This window comes from Diabrotica undecimpunctata, chromosome 10 (genome assembly GCF_040954645.1).
Source record: "Diabrotica undecimpunctata isolate CICGRU chromosome 10, icDiaUnde3, whole genome shotgun sequence".
Lineage (NCBI taxonomy): Eukaryota > Metazoa > Arthropoda > Insecta > Coleoptera > Chrysomelidae > Diabrotica > Diabrotica undecimpunctata.
The window spans coordinates 7,283,952-7,311,744 of NC_092812.1; the positions used below are offsets into that span (position 1 = coordinate 7,283,952).

General features: G+C 33.6%; 1 protein-coding gene across 2 annotated transcripts in view; it reads left to right on the forward strand.

Moving 5' to 3' along the window:
• Window positions 1-18,000: 18,000 nt before the first annotated feature.
• The window catches only part of Ptp99A (Protein tyrosine phosphatase 99A), a 644,333-nt gene continuing 634,540 nt past the window's right edge, over window positions 18,001-27,793 (forward strand). Inside the window, exon 1 of one of the 2 annotated variants that reach the window (XM_072546068.1) lies at window positions 18,001-18,146. In XM_072546068.1, coding sequence (XP_072402169.1) covers window positions 18,092-18,146 — 55 coding nt within the window. In that variant the 5' untranslated portion in view covers window positions 18,001-18,091. The remainder of the gene's footprint in view (window positions 18,147-27,793) is intronic. The other variant, XM_072546067.1, reaches the window with a different exon arrangement.

Sequence of the window (27,793 nt, forward strand, 5' to 3'; positions counted from 1 at the left end):
GGATATACGTTTTGGATGGGTACTACTAGGCTAGGTTAAGTTGAGTGGTTTAATCCATATGAGGGATCTTCATCCACTATTCAAGATAAATATAAACTTCTTGGTTTGGGACCTAGTGTTGTATTACAATTTGTTGATGCCCTAAAAGTCAATGCTTCCAAATTACCCTATGATATATATTTTGACAATTATTTTAGCACGCCGCTGCTTTTGGAAGAACTTACATCAAGGGGATGTAAAGGAACAGGTACAATAAGAGAAAATCGCCTAGGTAAAGATTGTGATATTGAGGGTTCAGACACACTGAAAAAGAAAGAAAGGGGTTCGTTTGACTACTGCACGGCAGAGGAAAGTGAAATAGTAGTTTACAAATGGAATGACAATAATGTTGTTTCTATAATAATAATAATAATCTCCCGTTTTATACCGCTGTCGCGGCTTTGGGAGTATAGCAGGGTAGTCTGCTATATCTAGGGCCTACGGTATACAAGGAAGGTAACATGGCCAGTGCTACGCTTCAACCGTCTATTATTACCCCTGGTTTTACCCAAGGTACTCATTTTTATTCAGGCTGAGTCGACCTGGGGCCTATAGACATTTTTAAAATGTCTAGATGTTCTTGCCGGCGGTGGGATTCGAACCCCGGACCACCGGCTTGCGAGTCAAGCATCCTACCGCTTGTGCTACGCAGGCCCCCTGTTTCTATAATATCTAATCACAATCAGATATATTCCAGAAAGCAACTACAACGGTATTCTCAAAAAGAAAAAAAGAAGGTGCTTGTTGATCAACCTAATATTATAAAACAGTATAATGAAAACATGGATGGTGTCGATCGGGCAGATGAAAATATCAGCTACAACAGAGTAGACATCCGTGGCAAGAAATGGTATTTTCCCATAATAAGCCACATAATGGATCTAGCAGAACAAAATGCCTGGCAACTCCATAGAATTAGTGGTGGTAAAATGGATCATTTACAGCATCGTCGCACAATTACAGTAGGGATTCTTGAATCTTTTAAAAATACAACCAAAAAAAGAACCCAGCAAACCTTTTGCTATTTGCATAGTCACTCAAGATACGATCGGATGGAACACCTTATTGTCTATAAGGACACTGAAACTCGTTGTGCTGCTTGCACAAAAAATGTAATTTTTGCTGCAATAAATATAATGTAGCACTAAATCCAAAACAATGTTTTTATAAACATCATATAAACTAGATATTTAAGATTTTTTTATTTTAATTTGTTGAAATAATTAGAATAAAAAACTTTGTTTTAAAATTTTGGGACTTTTACTTATTTGTTATTCACAATCATTGATTATGCCACCGGGCTTAATTATCCACCGAGCTCTGTTAAGACTGACATTAAGGATCTAAGCGATATATACCAGTTCTTACTTAAATCCGATACCAAGAACAATACAAAATCACAGAGAACTACTTAAATAATAATTTTCATTAATTAAAAAAGATAACATTCTCTTGCTTTTCTTAGATACATCTCAAGAAGATATTATAATAATAATACATGAACAATATAATATAAAAAATTTTAATTAAGAAAAATTTAAAATAATAATATTACCCTAAACTGGGAACTAACTTCATTTTGTTACACCAATGAACCTTAACGACATTATAAAGAATCATACGAACTACTTTGACATATCAGCGCATGCCTTCTGGTAAAACAAAACCTCAGATGTGAACTTTCCAACAATTAAAAATTTAGTTATTGCCAACAACTCAAAGAATTAATTCCTTTAAAATGTAGTTGCATTAGGTTTTTTCGGTTAGCCTTGGGTACACCTTTACGTTTCAAGTTCAAAGCTACCATACATTTCCAACAGTAACTTTTTTCACATAGTAACAAATAACCACTATGTTACTAGCAAAGTTTTTTTTTTAACATCCTAACTCTACAATTCTAAGTTACGGTAAGATTTCCAGTGTTTTTTTTTAAATGGATAATATATGGTAGCTAATTATAATTTCTTCTCTTTCAGCCCTGAAGAAGCCAAATTAATTCTCTTTGTTCTGTGCAAAGTTCTGTGCCCAGATAATCTCTCTTACTCCTTTCTCTGGAATAATGACTCTCGTATTTTGGGAATGATTTAATATGTTGATGTATACTATTTATGGTTTCGGTAGGAGTTTTATTGGTTGGCGTGTGTCTACCTCTTTGATCAAGTTTTATTAAACCTCCTGGCTCAATTTTTTTCAACATATTTACTACTACTAAATTAGATATACAAAGTGTGTTTAAAAACATAACCTTGCACACCTTCAACAGCTGATTGTTCACTGTAAAATGGTAGTGTAGTGTACCTATTATTTTTAGATTTGGTAGAATTTAGATCTTTTTTTCTTAATTGAAGAGTAGGTTGGATGTCGATACATGAGAAGATAAATTGCTTTTTAAGATCTGAAACGTTTGTCTCAGTCCAGTATGAGTTGAAAATTTTTTGTCTTTCGTATTCTGGCAATCTTTCAGAGCATTTCATGCGACACATGCAAGGAGGCTTTAACATTTTTGCAGGCATGTCTTTGCCTCTTTTACTGAGATACTCTTTCTCACCAGCTATTTTTCGTTTGCGAACATTACAGGCCCAATTTTGTTCATTTACTACACGTTTTTTACCTTTTTGTTTGGACTTAGTTATATTTTGTACCTTTCTTTTAACACTTTTCTCTTCTAAAATAACTTCATTATGTTCATTGAAATTGCCTGCATCACTGCTTAGGGATAAATCGTCCTGAAGAAGATTTTTTTTTATTGCCCCACTAATCGTAGGAGTAATATTAGCTTTTTCTTTTACCTTTGTTTTCGCTGGTTTACTTATACGTCTCATATCATTGTCGTCCGATTCTGAGCTTTTACCACTTATCAAATTATCATTTTAGTCCACTTCTTTCTTATAACGAATATATTACATCAAACCAGCTAAAAGAAGGACTTGAATCGTGTTTTATCATAATTCATGAAAATATTTTAATTCAAAAATAATGTTAAAAAATAAAAAATTTAGACATGACTTTAAATTATTATGTTTAATTTCAAATCGAGAGCTGTCATTCGTTTCTCGTAAAGTGTAGCACAAAACTGTATTGGGTTGTGGCATACTAGAATAAATAAAACACTGGAAAAATTAAAAATTTAATTTGAAATTAATACAAAATGAATAACTTTTAAAGTGTAAGTATGGAATTTAAATATATGTATTATAATTCGAAACTGCTGAAATAATAGTATTTTGTCATATCTCTATTAAAAAATTCTTCAAACATTTTGGACATTAACTCAACCGTCTCTCTGGTTATTAAATTTATAAGATACTAATTTTTGTTGTTAATAATAAAAATAATATTTATCTAAACACATTTTTAAACGTTATTTTTTTTATTTGGAGTTAGTGCAATTCCGTTATCTGTGATGGCAACAATAAATTGTTTCACCAACCATTGTCTCCAGTCTGAACCAGAGATATGTAAGAGAGGCTCTCTTATATATCTCTGGTCTGAACACTGGTTTACATTGGGAAAAAAAAGTGTACCATTTTTATATGACGGGAAGTGTACAAGGGTACATAACACTATGTCCGGATGGTAAATGACGGTGCACACATATAGTAGAGGTAAACAACACCAAGTCCACATGGTGTTGTTTACCTCTGACTGGAAGTGGACTTGGTGTTTATTAAAAAGTCGGTAACTTGTCGTAAAATTGTCTCTGGACATAGTATGGTTTACCTATGTGTATAGCCAGAAAAGTTATATTCAAAAGTGCAATAATCTAAATTTCGATAAAAATGGACATAGTGTCCTTTACCTCCGGTATATATATGTATTTGGTGGGTGAGACAAAAATTTCACTGCAATTGAGGTTATCAGTCAAGGAAATAAGTAAAACTAACAAATAACTAAAAAAGCATAAAAACAAAATTAAAATCTTAAGCAACCGTTCGAGATCCAATAATTTCCGATGATTGTAAAAGTAGTGACGTCTTTGGAAACGTTTGAGTATAATAAAAATGAAGCACTCCATCTAAATCCCATTTATCGATTTCTATCTTTTTAAAATTGGTTAAAATGGTAGATTTATGTATGCCAATAAACATTTGTATAAATTTCTATTGTACACTATTCCAAATTAAAAGTCTAAAAGTATTATTCGAACATCAAAATATACTTAGTGGATAAGAAATAGCCAAAATCCATTACATCAAAACTTCAACTAGTTAAGAAAATAAAACATGCCATCTATCTACTAGATAGCAAGTAAAAGCTCTTATGCCGATCGACTACGGTTAGACAGGTATGCCAGTGATAAACTTACATGTTGATAAACTCCCTGCAATATATAGGAAGAGTAACTCCATAACGTATTTTAACAGAGACTACAGTCTAGTCTAGCTTTGATATTTAATCGCTTTAACTCGTATAAATGAAATATCTGTCGAGTTATTGCGAATATACCGTTAAACGTCATGGATGATTTAACGGCCTATATTCAATTCGCTTGAATAATGCACCATGAACTATGTGAATAGTTAGATACAAGTGACACTGGTATTAATATTAAGAAGAAATATGAAGGGATTGGTAATATTCTGGAGCATTAGTGAACTTTAAAACAAAAGGAATATTATTTTGATTCTCGAAGATCATTATAAGAACAGTAAATGGTTATTCTCAAGGAGAAGTCTCATTAGGTAAGGCTGTAGGTAAAAACTTGATTTCATGAACTAATTATTACATTTTTGAAATCTACTTTGTTATAAATGGCAATATCAGAAACAATCGTCAAGTCCCTGCAACAGACAAATTTTGGTTATTATTTATTTATGAAACTTTGAAGGGGTAAAATATACACATTCTGATTCAGATTGTTGTGAAGCCTAATATTCGTAACTTTATAAAATTGAGCCATAAACTCATAAAAGTAAATTGGATAAGCTTTAGATTAAGCTTTTATAAGTTTAACTTCGATCAATTCATATTACATAATTTGCGTTAAAAGTTGAAAAGCGGTACTTGAAAATAACAATAGCCATATTTTCTGTAAAAATGCTTTATAATAATTTCTGTATTAGGTAATATTCAATCCCTGACAAAATGATAGTTTTTAAAACCAAATCGGTTCATTTGTTGCTTAGATCTGATTTGTAAGATATGACGAATTGTTTTATCTTAAAATGAAAAAAGTAAAAGACTATAATATTTTGAAAAAAACATTGCAGATACCTAATCCAAGACGCATTTTCTTCTAAAGACTTTTATTTCTAACTGTTTGCAACTTACAGATTATAATTGCTGGCTTCAAGGGCTACAATTTTTTTATAATTATGTTTATTTACAATCTACATCACTACAGAGTATTAAGTAAATGTGTTATAGGTTTTGGGCGTGAAGGAGAGACATCCAATGATGTCTCACCTTATTCTGTTTTGGTTTAGTTTTGAAGTAGGTCTTGGGGCCAGGTTATATTTAGTATTCTTGTGGCTGGACCATTGTTGAATAATTCCCTTACTAACTCATTTTCATGGTTAATAGTATGTTCATTTTGTGACTCCGTGGCTCGATCGATTTCTTCTCTGATGAAAGGAATCTTTAAGTCGTAGTGAAATGTTTGATTACTTACGTACCATGATGCAATCGATCTTAACACTTTATACTGGAATCTTTGGACAATATTCAGTGACGTTGGCTTTGCACAGCCCCATAGGTATAGTCCGTAGAACCAGACAGGTTTGAGTATTGCTTTGTATAGAAGAATTTTGTTTTAAATGTTTTGATTTACGTCCAAGGAGCCAATACATTTGCCGGACTTTTAAGTCAGGCTGCCTTCTTGTGGTCTGGATATGTTTCTTCCAAGTAAGAAGTTGGTCAAGATGGAGGCCAAGGTATCAATCGTCTATTACTGTTGGTACTCTTACATTTTCTATTCTTACAGGTGGGTATATATTGTGATGGTTGGTAAATGTTATTTGAGTTGATTTTGTTTTATTTACTTTTGTTCTCCATTTCGTATACCAATCACTGAGTATGTTCAGATGATGTTGCAGGTTTTGTGAGGCTTGTATGGGATCTTCATTTACAGCTAGTATTGCTACGTCGTCACCAAAGGAAGCGAATGTAGTATTATTAGTCTTTGGTATATCGGCTGTGTAGAGTAAGAAAAGCAGCGGCCCTAAAACACTACCCCGCGGGACTCCGGACTTGATAGGACAGAGATGGGATTGTTGGTCTTTGTATTTTACAGAGAAATATCTATTTAATATGTAGGATTTAAGTAGGAGGAAATAGTTACTGGATGGTGCTATTTTTACTTTGTAAAGCAGACCTCTGTGCCAGACTTTGTTAAACGCTTTTAAGATGTCTAGAAATACAGCGTTGCAGTATTTCTTTTCTTCAACACTTTTTGATATTTCATTTATCATTCGATGGACTTGTTGGGTAGTGGAGTGATTTTCCCGAAAACCAAATTGATGTTTTGAAAGTCTTGTTAGGAATTTATAATTTGCATATATCCTTTGTAGCAGCAATCTTTCAAAAACTTTTTTTGGGCTCTTTTCCTGGCTTGAGGATCATAATGACTTCAGCAAATTTCCATATTTTTGGAAAATATGATAAGCTTAACATGCGGTTAAATCTAACTGTTAGCAAAGTATTGGTCTTGCGAGGTCATGTGTTAAGTTTGTTTATCTCTTTCTTGACTTCTATAGGAGTAAAACTTTTCATTGAGAGAGACATTTGACATGCTGCGCTAATTAGTTCTTCCCCTTCTTTATCAGGGTCTGCTAACTCTGTTTGAAATACGTTTGTTAGAACAGGCTCATTCGCCATTTGGTTTACGGATGGGAGGGATAGTTTTATGTGGTTTCTTAAGCTTTTTAGTCGCCTTCCATAACGTCATTTGCTGTACGGTTTGTATTGTAATGCTCGAAGGTTTCCTTGTTTGCGGCTTTGATGGCTACTCCAAGTTGCCGACGTAGTCTATTAAATATATGTAGATCTATGTTATTTCTAGATCTTTGCCAGGTCCTCCTCGCACGACGTTTTTCAGCAATGAGTTGGCGAATGTGCAGGGGAACATATGTTGGTTTGCATTCAGTTCATGGTGTCGAGTGCCATGCCGCTTTTTGCACAAGTGTGATGAAGTATTGATCTGCTGTATCTATGTCATGCATAGATTTGATCCGCAGATTAAGATTGGTGTTTTCTTCTAGGTAGTAATGAAAATCTGCCCAGTTTGTGTTTTTGGATGTGAGTCGAGGAGGTGGTAGGTTGTTTATAACTGTGATACTCAGGCTCATAATAACCGGTGTATGATCCGGTGAGAGATCATAGCTGAATTATATTAGACAGTTGTTTCTGGACACTTCTTTGTTTATGTAGTAGTCCGTAGATCTGAAAGTTTTCTGGGGTCACTCGACCAGTACGTAGGGATTCCGTTGGTAGGGCAATCATAGTTGTTGTCGGTTATTGCTTTTAGAAGATTACGACCTTTTGATGTTGTGAGTCTTGAGCCTCAGTGTGTGTGTGTGTTTCGCATTCCAGTCTCCCCGGCTACGAATTTGCTGCTAAGTAATTGGAAAAAGGCTTTGTATTCATCTGTGGAGATAGTGTGACGAGGTGGGCTATGCATTGCATGTTAAAGTGCCATGGCGTTGCATTTACTTAAACGATTGCTGCTTGTATTTTTTTTTTGTTGCATATTTCGGCAATATATGATGTGATATGCAACTGCGGATAATTACCGCCGAGCCATCATGAGCTGTAGCATCGGAATAAGGTGTGCTGTATGTGGTATAGAGCGGAATATTGAACGTTGTTAGATCGGTAAAGTGGGTTTCTGAAATAAGCAGAGTATCAAGTTTTTTCAGGTTTAAGAAAGTAATTACTTTCTGCTTATGGTTTAGCAGAAGACCTACAATTTAAAATAAAATAAAATTTCTACGATCAACAGGAGTCGAGATATTGTGCCATTTTACCATGACTTTTAGAGCCCTTTATACCGTTATATAAATCTTTGTTTCTTACACCAATCTTTAACATGTCGGCGACAATTGATTCAGTAAAGTCTCGGACTCTGGCCAGTGTTCTTTTGACTCCAAAATGTCCTCCAGAAAGGCTGCTATGAAGTTCTTTTAACACACTTTTAATGTGTGGTTTTCGCAGTACCACTTGTCGAACTGTACGTACTTTATCAGAACTTTCCCAATTTCGATATAATTGGACCATTGGAAGATATTCCCATTGAGTACAGTACTGCTGTATAGTTCCACTGTATTTCGTTTGTTTCCTGCCCAAAAGGTATTACTCTATTTTTAAGCCTTTTATAACTCTCGTATGACATTTAAGTCATTATCTTTTTTCGACTCTTTTTAAGGTTTTTTTGGGAAGTCTAATTATTATCTTCTTCCTGTATAACTGTGGTTATCCGAAGCTAGTATCAAGCTGATACTAGCTTTTAACCTATAATTCATTCAAACCATCTTGGAATTATTGTAATTGTTTATTCTGCAAAATTGACACCTTTTCTCTTAACTTATCTCTTTCATTTTTACTAATCGCTAGTTGCTTTTTCAAATTTGAAACTTTAGATTCCAGAGTATCTTTTTCACTTTTGTGGTCACTTGCAGGAAATCGATTTCTTGAAGACATATATCTACTAGTATTTCTAGTAGGAATATGTAAAGGGCTTTTAAATGTCGCTCTGAGCAACCTCCTGACCTAATTATTTGGTTCTCCTGTCTTTGACCGGGATTGGCTTCTACAATTATTATGCAAATGCCCAATTCTTTCTCAATCAAAATATCTTGTTTTTATTTTGAAATTTTTTTTGAAGGTTCTGCAGTATGCTTAACATCTAGTATAAAATAGGTTGTTGATTATTTGTTGTAGTGATTTTTCCCCCCTTTATACTCCTAGTGTAAGATTGGTGCTCCATTTAGCATTTGGAGATGCTGTAACCAAAGAGCTTGTTATAATTCAACATTTCTTAGTCCATTTAAGAATACCTGTATACTAATTTGTTCCAGAAAATTAGTATAAAGGTATTTACAGATGGTGCCATCTGATTTTCATTATGCTTTTGATATTGATTTTTTAGCTGACTTTGGAAAACCTGCTTTAGATGCTGCTGCCCATATCTTATCTCTAAAGCTTGAACAATAGAGATATAACTGGGTGCAGTTTGGAAAATAAATTGAACGATAGTTGCTGCCTGTCCTCGAAGCGACACTACCAAGGAAGCTGACATTTTCTTAATCCAGCCATTTGCCTTAGATGCAGCTTCGAAACGATAAATTCCCCATGCTGTTTGAGCATCGAATATGGGTGATTTTAAAATTTTGCTAGTTCTAATTCTGCCTGGTTTAACTATGGAAGATGATAAAGCTGTTTATTCAGATTTGACATTTGTCACTGAAACAATATTAGATAAAGAAACTTGGATATTAATTTTTCTTTTCAACTCAACTGTTTGTCTAAATGTCCAAAAAAAGAGAATAAGAAAGAATGCGAAGAAAATTAAATTTATAACAACATAAATAACGACAACCAGTATACAGCAATAAAAAACCACATTACTGAAAAACCTTGGTTTTCTAAAATAGAGTCGACAAAGGATATGACAATATCATATCTGCTTAAAATTAATTTAGTTGATAGTCTACAATATATCTGTGATCAGATGCGTAACCTACAATAAAAAAATTTAAACTGTTCTTTTATATTTGACCATGGTAATAAGTTTTTTACATTTACTGTATTCTTTAACTGTTGTCCACCATCAAACCAGTGTTACAGTCTGGTAACATATTTCTTAATATTAATAATGACTTTATTGACAAAAAATTCGAGTTTTGTTAAAAGTCTTCAATAATTTTTATTACCACTAAATATGTCAGTCTCTTTGGTATATATTATTTACACAATATCTGAAGCGCTAACTCTAGGCGTCAATAAATGTAGGTCATCGGTATAAATAATAATGTGAACCTTTTCTACACACCTGCCTGATTATGAACCTATTACTGTCACTAAAAGGATTTTTTAATAGGCGGTCGAAAATATTTTATTGTTTTTTGAAGTTAAAAAAACTGTAGAGCCATAAAAAGATCTGCCTGCCTAAAATTATTTAAAAAAATTCGTTTTCAGACATGATGAGAACATCGATCGACGCACTTTACGAATATTATCTCGTCTTTGTCAGTTAAAGCAATCATATTGCAGGTCTCTGTTAATAGTATTATATCTCAACTTAGTTATCGTACATACAATTAAATACTCATTGACATAGCAAAGTATTATTTAAATTCAGTTTTCAAAAAACATTTTAATACATTAGTTTGTAAAATTATAATAAAAGAATAAGAACTGAAACTTATCAATTGGTAAAAAAAACAAAAACAGATTACTGGGAAAGATTCACAAAAGGACTAGAGATGGATTTCTATGGACAACAGAAACAAGTATGGCACTTCATAACACAACAAAGAAGCGAAATGAAAGAACTAGTTAAAATAGAACACATACAAGAGGATACATGGGTGGCCTTCCTGACAGAAATGTTTAAAAAACAAAACGAAGAACCTTTACCAGAACCGCCAAATATAATAACTAAGGAAAAGGCCGAAATCTCCCAAAACGATGGGAAAGAAGGAATAAACAAATTAAAAAACAGAAAGTCACCAGGAGAAGATCAAATACCAAATGAACTCTTAAAATATGGAGGTGATCACCTTGTACAACAACTACAACTTCTTATTAAGAAAATAATCACCACGAACAGAATACCAGATGAATGGAGGAGAGCGATCATGGTGATGTGCTTTAAAAAAGGAAATAAGAAAGACCCCAATAATTATCGAGCAATAAATCTATTAACTACAACACTCAAATTGACAACAATAATAATAGCGACAAAAATAAACGAACTAATATCTCTGCAAGAGGAACAGCAAGGATTTCGGACAGGAAGATCATGCACGGATGCAGTTTTTGTAATAAGACAAATAAAAGAAAAGTCGCTGGAATACAACAAACCAGCATATATGTGTCTGATATATTTAAAGAAAGCGTTTGATAGAGTGAGAATTCGAGACGCGATACATTTATTATATGAAAAGGGAATATCACTGGATTTAGTAAAAACCATTGAGAATATATATATAAAGATAACAAAGCTATGGTGAGATGTAAAGGAAAACTATCGCAACCTATCAAATATGAAACTGGCATTAGACAAGGAGATTTGCTGAGCCCATTAATATTTAATCTGATAATGGATGAAATCATAAAGAAAGTTAAAAAAAGAAGAGGATATAGAATGGGAGAAAAGGAAATAAGGATAATATGCTTCGCCGACGACGCCATAATAACAGCCAAAAATGAAGATGTTCTACAAAAATTAATTAAAGAATTCGAAGAGACGGCGCTCATATACAACATTGAGATCTCAACAGAGAAAACTAAAACGATAGTGATATCAGCGGAACCGAGACGATGTAAACTAGTCGTAAATAACAAAATAATAGAACAAGTGATGGAAACTGAATACTTGGGAATAAAACTGTCAAGCTACGAAAAAGTGGAAGAAGAAGTACAAAAACAAGTGAACATGGCAAACAGAGCAGCAGGATGTCTCAACAACACAATCTGGAGAAACAAATACCTAACAACGGAAACGAAAACCAGGATATATAAATCAACAATAAGACCGATATTGACGTACACAGCAGAAACAAGAGCAGATACGGCGAAAACACAAAGACTACTGGAAACAACAGAAATGAAAGTCTTAGGAAAAATAACAAACCAAACTCTAAGAGACAGGGTAAGAAGTGAGGAAATACGAGCGAGATGTGGTATAGAGCCAGTGGCAAATCGCCAAATGAAAAAAGATCATTGGGACGACCGAGAAAAAGATGGTCAGACAACGTCAATTAAGGTTAAAAACCGAAGTAAAACAGGCATTAAGCCTATTTATAAAGTAGGAAGAAGAAGAAGAAGTTTGTAAAATTAACGGTGCTTAAAATAAAATTACGTAACTCGCAGTCTACAATATTTTTTTAGCATCGAACTTTACCTTACTTCGACGAAGATCAATTAACTGAGTCTTTTGTAATCAACCAATATAGAAGTTTTAATTCTCGTCTTATGTTGAAGGAAACGAGAATCCAAAACACACTAGTTTAAACTATTTATAAACGTTAACAAACAATGAGTTAATATATACATAGCATGCGGTAAATTATATTTTATTTAATATTTTACAGATTCAATAAAATCTTACAAGATTACCTTCTTATTATTGTCTGAGTCTTAGAGCATATCCAGCAATAAAACCGCATGGTATGACTTAGTTATGTTATATGTATTTTGAGCTTTAGTGCCTTTAGTATTTAGTAAATATGGTGAATATGGTTTTAGTAATAACAACCTTCAATAATCTAAAACTCACAATCCAACAATTCTTCCATAATGATTTTTTTTTTTGTATTGACACCCTTGAATTAGGCTTAAGTATGTGCTGATGCTTTCCTTTATTTTATTGCGTGTTAAAAACAAGTTTTATCGCACATCTCTGAGGACCTTAAAAAGAAAAGCTTACCCTTAATAACAAAGGACCATTTAAATACTTTGGCCCTTCTCAATGAATGTAAGAAATGCGTATTTTTATTGGTCTCTTCGCTTCTGTTCGTTTTTGGGGAAGGAATAGGCGGAACAATTTGTCCCTTTCCTTTTTGTTTTAACCAGACGATTCTCTTTCGATAAACGTAATTGCTTTGTTTCGTCTATTTTCTATATTGCCACGCTCAAAGTTTTTAAACTAAAACTTCCATATTTAGGAAAATGCTAATTTAATAATTTACTTTGAAATTTAAACAGAGATAGACAAGCAGCAGTGGGAATAATGATCTCAAGATAAAAAATCCTAAGTGAATAAGTTTAGATAAGCATGAAGAAAAAGTAATGCTGAGGAGATAAAAGCGAAATGTTTTAAAAGTAATCCCTAAAAAAGGGATTGAGACAATATTAAAGTAATATGCGGTTTTCCTTTTTAATCGATAAGCTTCTTTAGAGCTTCTTTGGAAACGAAAGAAGTACGTATTTTTTATTAGCCTTACGATGGTTCTCCACAAATAAATGCATTAAAAAACATAAAAACATTCAACTCAAAATAACTGCGCTCTAAAATTCTAAGACTAGTTAACACGCTCACTGCGGCAACAATTACATTTTCCCATGGTACATGATATATACTAGAAAACTTTTTAGTATTTCTGGTCCAGAGATTTTTGTTATAGTTAATTGTATATTGTAGGAATATTTAGAATTAAAATGTAAGCAGAAATGTTTCACTACGGTTAAAAAAAAAGGAATTTTACCTTAAAGAAAACATATTATTTAAACACTTAAACATTTATTATTTTATAAGATTATTTAAGTAATTATTATTAAGTAACAAATTAATTTTACACCACAGGCATTTATGAATTATCATCAGCCAGCCTTCTACGTTAAAAGTTCAACATTGACCTGCTTTAATTTTTTCCAGTTGTGTTGGTTGTAAACTTCCTGCAGCCAATTCCCAGTTATTCTTTTGACGTCATCTGTCCATCGTGTAGATAGTCTACTTCTGCTTCTTCTGCCTGCTCGTGGTCTCCACACTGTAATTTTTTAGATCCACTGCCCGTTATTCACTCTGGCCACATTGCCTGCCCAGTTTCACTTCAGCCATGCTATGCGCTCTATGATATCTGTGACGCATATCCTTTTTCTTATTTTTATATTTCTAACCCTGTTTCTGAGTCAGTCCATGTAATGACCGTATTCTTCTTTAAGCTACTCTGAATTTGGTTGCTATAGCCTGGTTTAAGTAAAGTATTTTGGTGCTGTAAGTCATGACTGAAAGCACAAATTGATCGAACGTCTCAATGTTTAAATAAATTGGCATGTTGCTCTTGAATATATCCGATAGAGCTCTATATGCCCTAATGCTAAACTGATTCTTCTTTGCAATTAAGTGCTTTGATTATTTCTGGCAATTTTAATGACCTCAGTATTTATATTTGTCAACTAATGCTATTTCGTTGCATTGGAGTTTTGGATTTTCTCTTAGTACTAGATTTGTCATATATTGAGTCTTTCCAAAATTTCCTTAGAGATGGCATCTAACACATTATCCGTTATCAGAACTATGTCATCCGCAAATCATAGGCGGAAGAGCATGTTGCCCTCGACATTGATTTCTTTGTCGTCTCATTACAATTATTTAAAAGCATGTCCCAAAACTATCGTAAAGGGTTTGGGAGATAACGTATCACCTTGTCTGATTCCTCTTTTGATTTTTATACATTTTGTATCTTTGTGTAGCCTTATGTACGGTCATGGTTGCATTACTGTATATGTTCGCGATTGGTTTGGAGTACCGATAATCTATACGACTTTCCTCCAACGCACTTATTACGCTGTTTATTTCTGTCGTATCGAATGCTTTGCGAAATTAATTTTTCTATAATCTTTTATGTCTTGGAGGTGGTCGTTAGAGCTAAAAATTTTCCTAAAACCTACCTGTTCTCTAAGTTGGTAAAAATCTTATGAGTAACTTATAGCGGTAGGTCCACCCAGACTTATGGACTTATGAGTTAGTAAATCTAGAGGTCTATTGCATCGCCCTTTTTGTGTAATAAAATGGTAAATGCACCATGCCATCTTGTAGGTATTTGACTTTGGTGCAGACACAAGTTAAACAATAATTGCTTTATATTCTCTAAAAATCTGTCTGCGTTTATAGATATTGTAGAGAAAATACTATGCGCCATCTAGTGCATTTAGAAAAAAGGGACAAAGAATGTGATAGTATTAAGTTTACTTATATTTAAATTTATTTATTTACATTTTTTTAAATATTAAAAATATTTAAAAAAATGGATGTTGCAACTTTTAATCAAACATTTTATTAAAGACTACAAAACATATTTATAACTACATAGTATAGAATTGTTTAGAAACATAGCAAACTGTATTTCTGTGAATAGTGCATATGTAGTTTCGGTATTTTTCATACACTCGGTTAGTGTTTTTGTCAGCTTGTCTTGGAAAAAGGTGGCATCTTAATTTTCTGACCGGTTTAGGTTCAAAAGAGGGTACATGAAGTGGAGTACCACCGAGTTTTATTATTATATCTCTTAATTCACTACTAAGTGGTCTAATATAACGGCTCTCAATAGTTGTTTTACTAAACTTGGCCATTCCAAGGTATTTTTAAATATTTTTCCGTGCTTTATTGACTACGTAATCGACTTTTTTATTGAAGTAAAGTATTATCATATCACATCATTAATGCTTATTATATTTAGAATTGTGTTCAAAATTGCTATTGGCCAACGACGTGTTGTTCATAAAACTGTATAATAAGCACAATGTTGAGTAGATCTAGTGCATCTACACCTGCTTTATGGGCATAATAGTCAATAATAATATTAGGTTTATTAGTGATCTCATTAATTTTCTGATCTTGATGCATCGTGGAGAGCAATATTTTTTTTTATCTTTATAGAGAGGGGTCTGGAATTTTCAAAAGATATCTCACTCCAAGACGAAACCTGACTGACTTTAGTGCAAGATTCGATCTTCGTACTCCCGGCGATAGTTCCCGAGGTACCTTAAAATGCCCTCTCGTCGCCGAGTCTACGCCGACCGCGTACCTGCTAAACTAGACCCTCCTCTGTCATTCAGCGATCCGGAAGCGGAATGGCCGCATCACTTCCAAAGCACTACCTTCATTCGGTCATTTTCCATTCATCCACATCCACACTCTATTCATCAGCAAGGAAATCCCTGACTCGTTCCAGGTAGCGCTTGGGAGACCCTCTGCTCCTAGTACAACATCACTCTCAGACAGACATTTCCCCCTTCCCCACAGTCTGACTTACGCATTTTGACTCTTACAGTCTGACTCACTTTTCTAGCTTAGCATCATTCCCTCTTACTTTTGCCGTTAGTGTAGCTGTCTTTCTTCCTCTTCTTTTTTCTTGATTACTGCACTGACTGCACTCTCTTTCCATTCTGTTCTGTTCTACTATCCATCTGTTGTAATCTAACATCGTACGTGTCACAGTGTCCGAGTGTCCACAGTATAGGGATTTATCTGTGTCATCCTTTCCGAACCTAGAGAGGTAGACCCTAAAACACCCGTTTCCTGTGAGCTGTTGGTGAGCTGTGGTGACCACAGTCCACCCAATCTCTTCTGTTCGGGATCAGCATTTTCGTCCACTGTGTCACATCCTCCATGTTGTTCCATTCTTCTTGCCATCTTTCAATTAACCTTTTTCTTTCCTGTCTTCTCTCGGCCATAGTAAGGTTAAATCCTCTTCTCTCATAGAGCTCTTTTCTTTCTACCGCCAAAACATGCAACGGAACACATCCAGTGATCGTCCAGAGGACGATCGACTGTACAACACCATGTACGATCCTCCTCCTTTCAAATTTGGGTCCCCCAATATTGGGCATCACCCTCCCCAACGCAGAAGAGGAATACTACAGCCCGGTTTCTCTTTGGAATATGAGAACAAATAGTTATATTTTCATTATGTCCAAAAATGGAAAAGGAAACTACTCGTTTTCTATTTTCCTTACATTCTGGAGGAATTTGAAGCTTATTTTGCCTTAAAGACCCTACAACTGTCAAACTTTTCGCTTTCAGTACAAAACACAGTTCTACGGGCATAAACCAATTATCGCTAGTAATAGTAATGATTATATTTGTAACTTCAATTAGTTTTTAAAACTGTCAAATTTTGAAACAGTTTACGTTGGAATTGATAATGTTCTGTCTGCCTGTGTATACAAACTCATTATATTAAAAGAAAGTTCTGGAATCGCATAAGCGTAATATTTTAAACCATATTTTGTACGCTGGACATGTACATTCGAAAACTGCATTTACTGCGAAAAGGAACAAGAATCTCATCTATGGTAAGATTACAGTAATCCAATAAAAGTTCTTTGTTCGATCATATCCATGGATTTGGTAAACGTTGGTTGATGAGATTTATACTGAAGTCTCAAAATTTCTATTTTATTGTTGGTATGCATTAAAATTGTTTGTAAATTCGTTTGTGACAAATTATTGCCATGATAAGAATATATAAGATGGATCAATATTTTTTGCCTTATTTTCTGTACCAGGTAATAAAAGAACTATGTTGTAAGCTCTTGTACGAGTTAGTTTAGATAATTCTTTCGACCAAATACAACCTAACGTTTTTCTTACCTACCAAAATAATATTTACCAGCTGAATACATACACTCCCGTTCATCATCATTTTTTGACGGTCGATCTTCAGCTTCATCTTCTGAATTGTCACTTTCCAACGATGCTGCCGACTAAGTGTCGTGGTCACAGGTATAAATTCGTCTGTATTTCCATTACTGTCTATGTCCGAGTTATAAAATTCTGGACTTTCTACTATAGCGAGCAATCCATCATCAGTTAACGCCTTCGATGAAAGCATCCTAAAATAAGTAAATGTCCTAACCTGAAAATTCACGATTCAACTATTATTTGCTTATTCAAAATAATAATTTGCTTATTAGTCATAAAATATATCAAAAAAAAATTTAAGTGCAATACTTGCATTAACGGTACAGTAGGCTACATTGGGGTCTTTTGAGATTTTATCTTACTGTTTCTCTAAATTAGAGTTTATTTTAACACGTGTTGCATATCAAACCGTAGAAATACTAGTAATAGAAGATTACATAAAGTCACAATGCCATCTATTAATTAGCAGCAAAACTACAAGGCATATTATTTGTCCTGGGGTCTACTGGACCCCACAATACCACTTAAGGGTTAAAATAATAAGTTGCAGTCATCAGTTGCTATATATATTAATGGCTCCATTCTAGCCCTACGAAATTAACAAATTTTATTAATTGTTTCAGAACCGAAGAAGATGACTGGGAAGAATGTGAATTTAATACAGGCGATAATGCAACTAATTACCTACTGACCGATCTGAGACCATACACTGTATACACTTTTAATCTGCAAGCCGTGAATGACATGGGGATAAGTCTACCAAGTAAATCATCCTATTACATGGTTACTCTCCGAGAAGGTAAGTTTTTTCTATAACCAAAAAAACAGATGTGTGCTATTTTTTTTATTAATGTTTAATATGTGAAGAATTTATATAAATATATATATATATATAGATATATATATATATATATATATATATATATATATATAGATATATATATATATATATATATATATATATATATATATATATATATATATATATATATATCATCCAAGTATCAAGTAGTATCCAAGGTCAAGTAAATGAAAATTACTTGGGAAGAATCGCGTTGAGTATTTGAAATTCGACGTTTCGGCACACATTTTGGAGCCATTATTAAAAGGCATATGGTTTCTTTTGAGTTCAGGGTTTCAATCTGCCTACTCCCCTCACTCGTGACGTACAAGTATCTTGTTCTGTACAGAATAAAACAAAACGAAAGAGAACAAGATACTGGTACGTCACTAGTGAGAAAAGTAGGCAGAATAAGACCACGAACTCGAAAGGAACCATATCTTTCTTGATAACTAGCGGACCAACTCGAGATCGAGTTTTGATGTAAGTTTTGCTGATATTTAAGAGGGGCGGAGTCTAACGATCCATCGTTTCATGAATTAATTTTAAATTAATAATTTCGTGAACTTACATTTTTGAACTCTACCTTGAATTCTCTATTGATTTGACTAATAAAAACGAAACCGGAAGTCGACCTCAAAACCGGAATGCAATTTTTAGTTCATCAAATGTCGACATGAATATCATTTAGCAGTTTTTTTGCATGCTGATCACAAATCCGGTGCCAGATTTGCTCTATCTTGACGTTTTATGCGCGTCTCGGGTCACTTCCGGTGTCGGATCGCAACCGGAAGTACATATTTAGATTCGTCTCGACGAGACCTTTCGATCCATATATACATTGTGGGGTCTAAAACTTAAAGTAAATTTTAACTTCCGGTCATCTCAAAACCGGAAGTGGATTTTTGTACCAAAAGTATATCTTGACAATCTCATACGTAATACTAATAATATTCCGAAAAAATATTTTAATTATCTAATATGGTTTTTGAGTAAAGTGGTGGACAAGAAAAGGGCTTAGCGTTTTAGTATATAAGATGGCTTCAAAATGGGTGCTCAAAAGTCAAGTTTCAAATTCTCAACGCTGTTCTTCCGGAGAAAATATAAAAATCAATTAAGTAAAACTCACTTTTTTTTTATTTTATTCTAAAATTTTATAGAATTTTATGACAATAAACGTAACCTAAAAATTACAACTGAAAATAGACTGAAGTAATAGTGTTAATAATGCACAAAACCTATTTTAAATTTGCATACTGTTATATATAAAATAACAAACAGCAGAATGATAATAAAATCAAAATAGTATGTATACTCGGTTCACTAATCCCAGTTTAACTCTTGTAAATTTAGCAAATATTTTTTTTTACTGGAAGCAACTGTAAACTAACAATTATTCACAACTAACACATGCAAGAGAAAACACCGTCAAACTATAAATCAAAGGTATAATGTTTGTATTTTTAAAATTGTATAATCGTCTATAGATTTGTATTTACAAATGGAAGGATTACTATTTACAAAATAGCTTTTGGGCCATCACCATTTGTTTGATTTATAGTAAAACTAATTACCGCCAATTAAAATTTATTTATTTACCTTATAATGTATTGATTAAATAAACAAATAAGTAATAATAATATATACAAATAAATACCTTGCGGTCTCCAGAGGGCCGTGAGAGGGTATGGCGAAGACCACATCAGCGTTCTGCAGAATGTACCTTTAGTTCTAGGTTAGGCTATCAATGGGGCTCAATTATTGTATGAGCCAGAATTTCTCTAGAGAAACGATCAAAATTGTACATCGTTCCGAGAGGCTCAGTAACAGCTGCCAGGTATATTGATGAAATTCTTTAAGATTTTGTTGTGCCTTATGCTGGTTTTGTTGGAAATGACTTTGTTCCGATGCATGATAATGCCAAGCCTCACAGTGCGAGAATCACTCAACAGTTTTTAAATAAAATAAACATTCCTGTAATGGATTGACCAGCATTGAGTCCAGATGCAAACCCAATCCAACATGTTTGGTACAATCTTGGGCGAAGGATACGAAGTCATGTTCCTGTCCCTTTAACATTAAATCGGTTATAAGAAGCCCTTTTAGAGGAATGGGAAGTTATTCCTGAACAGGACATTTCTTATTTGATTTTAGGTATACCAAGAAGCATTCAGACAATAATTTGAGCACGTGGAGGAAACATTCAATATTAAAATCAGTTTGTCCGGTCACATGATTTAAGTTTTCATTAATTGAGCGTCATTTAGAATATTAGTTTGAAATATGTAAAATAATTAAATTTGTTTCGTTATCAAAATTTCTAGAAAAAATCTTTTACCTGTTTTCTTCACAGTTTGAATAAACGAAGTATAAGCGATTAACGGTGCCTTTTGTCTTTCGGATCGGGTTTTAAAACATCTGGAGAATTTGGTAGAAAGCTAATTATAAAGGTCCATTGTTCTTTTGTTTATCGAACACAGAAATGAAAAAGTTTGGATCAATTATGAGAATTCGGGTATTTGTTTGAAGTGCTGAAGAAATGGGTGTTGAAGAAATGAGGGTCGAAGGAAAAATTTGGAGGTCTGATGAATTTGGAAGCCGAGAAAAAGTTTTATCTGTTGCTGGCCTTAAAAGGAAGAACATCGAACTTTTATTTTTGATTTTCAATACTTATTCGATTCTTAGGTGTGTTTAAAAGCCGGTCTTTATCATTGTCTACGAAAGTTATAATAGTTGTAAAAATATTTACATACACTACATTCACATATGTACAAAACTTTATTATTTCTAAATAGAGTACAAAAAGAACAGGCAAAAATATTTTAGAAAATTATTTTCAAAATTGAGGTGTCTAAAAGCTGGTTTTATGTAGTTATCAACTGAATTTAAAAATATTTACATAAATTACGTATAAGTACATAGAAAATTAACCATTTATAAATACAATTCAAAAAGTACTTACATTTAAAAAAAATACATGGACAAGTCAGTTTCACTATCACTGTCGTTATCTAGATCGTTGTTTCTTTGGCAACCTATCTGTATTTTTCCAGCTGACATTGATTATTTTCTCAATTTCTAATTCAATTAGACTAACCACAGATGAATTTAGGGCAAGCGAAACATTACTTCTCCTTACCGATGCTTTTAGCTCAGGCCACATGTGTTCAATAGGATTTAACATGCAATAGTGAGCAGGAAGTCTTAATACTGTATGACCCATTTCTTCCGCCAAACTGTCGCAATAATATTGTTTTCTAATGGAAAATCAGAATATCATTTTCCAGCATATATTCCTGGATTCCAAGTTTGGTGTCATTAAAACATGGAATTTTATTCGGCCTACGACTGTGGTAGCTGGCATTGTCCATTACAATTACACTGTTTGTTGCTATATTTGGCAATAACTTCGTTTAAAACCAGTTCTCAAATAATTCCGATGTAGTCTCATCATGATAGTCGACACGGCAGTCCTTAATGTTTTTGCATGATAAGGATAAAGCATTAGGTATAAAACCATAAACTTTTTTTCCTGTATTGATTATTTTAATACGTTTTCCTTTATTTGATGAAGCTTTTGTTGTACAGCGACAAGAAGAATCTGCCTAACCACATTTTGGAACGTCATGGGTATTGAACCACGTCCCATCCAGATAAACAATTTCTCTTCCACTTTCTCTGTATTTATGAATTTGAATTAAAAATAAGAGTTAAAGAGTGATAGTTGTTCTGGTTCATGAATGCTGATTGGGAGAAGTTGCAGTTTAAGTTTTTGCAGTATTTATTGTAATTACAAACCAGGTATTATTCATCGGGAGAATCATAGACAAGGCAGCCAAAAGAGATCATTAGAATGTTTGATCTAGATTCCGTGTAAGCAGACAAAAGGAAGGTGTTTAGCTACAGCGTTTTTTAAGAACGAATATTACGGACATTTCAGAATTGAAAGTTAATCGTGTGTTTTAAAAAATATTGCAGAGGCATAAAGTTTGAAACAAAATTATTATTAAAATTAATTTGTAAGGTTTTCTAATATTAATTTTCAATAAAGTAGTGTCTGTTATTTGTTAAAACTTACTGAATTTGGGCTGCGCAGTGATTTGTTTATACGTGTAATAATTATTTTTTAAAGGATTTTACCATTATATTTAATTGTATTGAACAAAATTTGAATGTTATTTATTTTCCTTTTACTTCTGTTTATTATTGAACACTAGCTAATGACAAGTTTATTTTTGAACTCAAATAAGAACCTAAAGAGATAATAAAAATCTAATTCATAATTTGAAAGATTTGATTAAATTCTCCAGACATATGAATTAAAATACTAAATAATTTTTGTTTGTTTGTTCTGCTAATTTTAATAAAATTAGAAATTGGATTTAATTTTAGATCACTTCCCGAGTACACTGCTCAGTAGTACATAAAACTCAGTGCAGAGCACTACAGTGCAGTGATATACCACTGCACCAGCTTTGCTCTTGATATGGGTATTACTCATGGAGAAATATTAGTCAAATTTACATTACGTTTAAAACCCCTAAGAGTCAAATAATGCTTCTATCTTGTTTCAGCAGGAATTAAGAAAACCAAAATATTGCCAAAATAGTTTGTTATACTGAGTGAAATAAGCTAATTTATTTATAAATCATTTTTATCTGTTTTTCTTGCCATCTTAATAATAAAAAATATATCTTTATTTAGTGTTCACTTGAATATCGTAGAGTAAGGACGTATTCCGCCGAGTGCGATAGCAAAACTTGACCACCGATAAGAACAATTAAAATCTAGTTATTAAAATAAACAGTAAAGTGGCAGTGGCGTACCAAATTCTGTTTTCTACAATGAACAATTCACACACACGGAACACAAACAATCAGTGTTTATTGTAGTATAAGCAGAAATTGCAGGTAACAGCAGGTTCACTATTAACAAATATTCATGAATATATACCCAACTTCTCAACAATATTCGCCACTAGAATACACATCCAAACATGCACCAAACTCTCCAAATTGTCTCTTCCACCATAACCACAACAAGTTCCACCACAACCCCAATAATTTACTACAACACAAGCAGCCTATCTACTGTAAAGCAGACCTCAAACACAAAGCTAAAACTTGCAATTACACATTCAGAAAACTCAGATATAGAGTCTAGCGAAGACGATGATCAAGAAACCCAAAATAAAAACTGATGGCAAGTAGTCAAAAAACGTAAATTTTCAAAACAAAATAACGATCCCGATTCTCCAAGCTCACCACTAACAAAAATACAAAATAATCGATACAGTGCATTATCAAACGCCGAGAGCTCTGAACAGATTGAAACAGAAAAACAACAAAAACACCAAAACCACCTCCAATATTCGTATATGACGTCAAGAACTTTAAAGATATGGTAGATAACTTTGCACAAATTATGAAGGAAGAAAGATACTATATCAGAACTCTGCCAAACGACACTGTCAAGATTACAACATATACAATAAATACATACCGTAAACTAATAAGACATTTACGAGAATAAGAAATCATTCACCTACCAAATTAAGGAAAAACGTGCCTATAGAGTGGTAATAAGACATATCCATCACTCTATACCCAAAACAGATATAACAAAGGAACTAGAAAAAGCCGGCCATAAAGTTCGCAACATTCGACACAGACAAACAAAGGAACCCTTATCTTTATTTTTCATAGACCTTGAACCCAACAGTAACAACAAATATATATTCAACCTAGAATTCTTATATCACACCAAAATAGCAGTCGAGGCACCAAATAAGAGAAACTCAATCATCCAATATAAGTGCGATGTCAAGCTTACGGCCATAGTAAAACATATTGCACTAAACCGCATTACTGCGTTAAATGTGGAGGACAACATAATATAAAAGATAGTTAAAAGCCTAGAAGCACTCCAGCTAAATGTGCACTATGCAAACAAAATCAACCTGCTAACTATAAGGGTTGTGTAGTCTACAGGGAACTAGTAGAAAACAAACATAGACAGATAAGAGGAAACCAACATTCTCAAAGAACAACATTTAACAGCCCACAAGTAAGTACTGAGACAAATCAGCTAAACACCACTCTACAAAACCATCAAAGAACATATGCAAACGTAACAGCACATTAAACCCACCACGATTCAGAACCTAAAACTATAACTATTAACATTCCTAAACGAGTTCAAAAACATGTTCTCGCAACTCATGAGTCAAAATAGTATGGTATTAAACTTACTAACACAAGTCATTAACCAAAGAAATTCTTAAACATACTTAGAGTTGCCACATGGAACGCTAATGGCCTGCTAAACCATAAGACGGAATTAATTATTATCTTAAACCTGAAAAAAATTGATATTCTGCTTATTTTAGAAACCCACTTTACCGATCCAACTACGTTCAATATTTCGCTCTATACAGCATACAACACACCTCATCCCGATGGTATAGCTCATGGTGGCTCGGCGGCACTCATCCGCAGCTGTATATCACATCATGTATTGCCGAAATATGCCAAAAAATTCAAGCTGCAATCGTTCAAAAATGCAACGCCATGGCACTTTAACATATCTGCAATGTATAACCCACCTCGTCAAGCAATCTTCACGGATGAATACAAAGCCTTCTTCCAATTACTTGGCAGCAAATTCGTAGCCGGAGGACACTGGAATGCGAAACGCATACACTGGGGCTCAATACTCTCAACGAAAGAAAGGTCGTAATCTTCTAAAAGCAGTGACCGACAACAACAACTATGATTGCTACACCAACGGAATCGCTACGTTCTGCCGAGTGACCCCAGAAAACTTTCAGATCTACTGGACTACTACATAAGCAAAGAAGTGCCCAGAAACAACTGTCTAATAGAATTTAGCTATAATCTCTCATCAAATCATCCACCGGTTATTATGAGCCTGGGTACCAGAGGTATAAACAACCCACCACCTCCTCGACTCACGTTAAAGAACACCAACTGGGCAGATTTTCAATCCTTCCTAGATTAAAGCACCAATCTTAATCTGCTAATCAAATCTATATATGACAGATACAGCAGCTCAATACTTTACCACACTTGTGCAGAAAGCGGCATAGCAATCTACACCACGAACTGAACGCAAACCAACACATACCACAAATGTTCCCCTGCGCATTCGCCCACTCATTGCTGAAAAAACGTCGTGCGAGAAAAACCTAGCAAAGATCTAGAAAAAACCTAGATGAAAACATATATTCAATAGACTACGTAGGCAACTTGGAGTAGCCATCAAAGCCGCAAACAAGGAAACCTTCGAACATTACATTACAAACCTTACAGCTAATGAGCAGACGTTATGAAAGGCGACTAAAAAGCTTAAGAAACCATACACAACTATCCCTCCCTTCCGTAGACCAAATGGCGAATGAGCCTGTTATTCTTAGCTATTCTCTATCTATCAACGAAAAAGTTGTTAGATGTTAGTAATGCATTGTGTATAAGTTAGGTCAATTTAGGTTCAATATGAATGGATGCTTAACCATTCTTTCACTCAAACTAAGAAGTCTGTTGTGGCTTATCTCTAGATTAAAGTTGTCCTTTTAGCCTTGCCGTTATAACAAAGTCACTTACGGTCCTTGGTGACACTTCTACGAAGTCTTAGGGCTCGAGTTGATAATGCTCAAATATATTAAGCCTTATCCAATCCAATTCTGTTCTGGTCTCTTCTTCAGACTGACAAATTCTGCAATTCCCACTTTCTGTCAGTTCGGTCTTGTACTCCTTGAGGCGACAGTGTTCATATAATATGGTGTGATAAAAAAAGCAGAAGGCTCTAATATTTCGCAAATTAAATATAGGATCGAAAAACTGCAAAACACGTGCTCAATGTTTTTCAAAAATGTATCGAATAACACTAATCACAACCCCCACCCAAGCCACATTCTACAAAGCAGACAGAAAAGGAGGCAACGTTAAAATCTTAAATAAAAACTTTCATTTTTTTATTACAGATTTAAATTCCCCATGAAAAAATAAGTAGCTTTATAAAATATATTTTTTTCGAATTGTTGATGGATGGCGAAAAAAAAACGATTTATCGTGAGATTCTAGAAAAATTATGAAGACAGTTTAATATCTCGAGACATACACTTCCAGATGAAAAACCTAAAAACATGTGTTTAATATTTTTTAAAGATCTATGAAATGGCACCCAATATGACCCGACATCTCCACTTCTATACAAGAGGAATCCCATTTTTTATTGCAGATTAAAATTCTAAAAAACACTCTTAAAAAAAAACTGTATTTATTACCATAAAAATTAGTTTGCGGACTTTTAATCTGTATTTGTTTTTATGTTAATACATAACCATCTATCGTGAATCAAAAAAAAATTTCATAATTCTTGTTTACTTTTTCAGGTAAAATTATAATCTGAAATAAAAAATATAGTTTTCTATTTAAGATTCCAAAGTTGCTCCCCTTCTCGCTCTGAGGGATATACCTGGGTGTCGTGTTTGGTGTCATTCGATAGATTTTGAAAAAATATTAAACACGTGTTTTTCAGTTTTTCGATCCGAACTTTAGTTCGCGAAATATTCGACTGTCCCGCTTCTTTTATCACACCCTGTATAAAAGCCTTCGAATGTTTAAGACCCATTTGTTCGTACCAGTGACTACTTTTCATCCGTTCCACTACAAGTCCGACATCGTTCGTTGGACATGTTTCTTGCTATTCCAACGAAAAATAATGTTTTTAGTTATTGTATTTCTAACGAATGAATTTATTTAAAAAAAATTTTTTATTTAAAAACACTTATACTATACCATATCAACCACGCAGGGTTATTAGTAGGATGACAAACACAATAGTTTTAATACGATTATATACATTAAATAGTATAATACAATTTTAATCTTAAATAATTTAATATATTTAAATTTTTATCCGGCAGGATGGATTTGAGGTCGTCTGAAATTCCATGCACTCTTCTTTGATTTTGAAAACATGGGCGTCAAGCAAGAAGTGTTTCACTATCAATGAAGTGAAGCAGTTATTGCAAATGGGTAGTGGATCTTTACTTATTAAAAATTTGTGTGTGACAGCAGTATGACCTATTTTTAAACGGTGTATAATAATTACTTGATCTCGTCTACTTGTGGGGTTATTCAAAGAGCTGTTCACCTTTGAGCATATTGTGTTTAATTTGGTTGCTGAATTTTCCCAGTAATTTTGCCAAATGTTATTGCAATGAACTTTAATCAGATGTTTCATGTCACGATAAGGATATTTTGTAATTTTTGTAGTATCTTCTAAGTTGATACGGCTTGTAGTTGCTAGTTAATCTGCTTTTTCATTTCCCCAGATACTAGTGTGCGATGGGATTGCATAATGGGATTTTTCGTATAAATTTGCTTTAATTATCGCATTAAGTGAATCTGTAATGATGACACACTTCATCGTGTTATTCGTTTTGAAAAAAGTTAAGGCTTTTAATATAGCTGTGGTCTCGCCTGTGAGTATGCTACAATTTGTAGGTAAGTGTATGCTGTATGAGTTTTCTTCATTAGAATGGTAAGCAGCAGCATGTCCATTTGGGGTTTTAGAGGCGT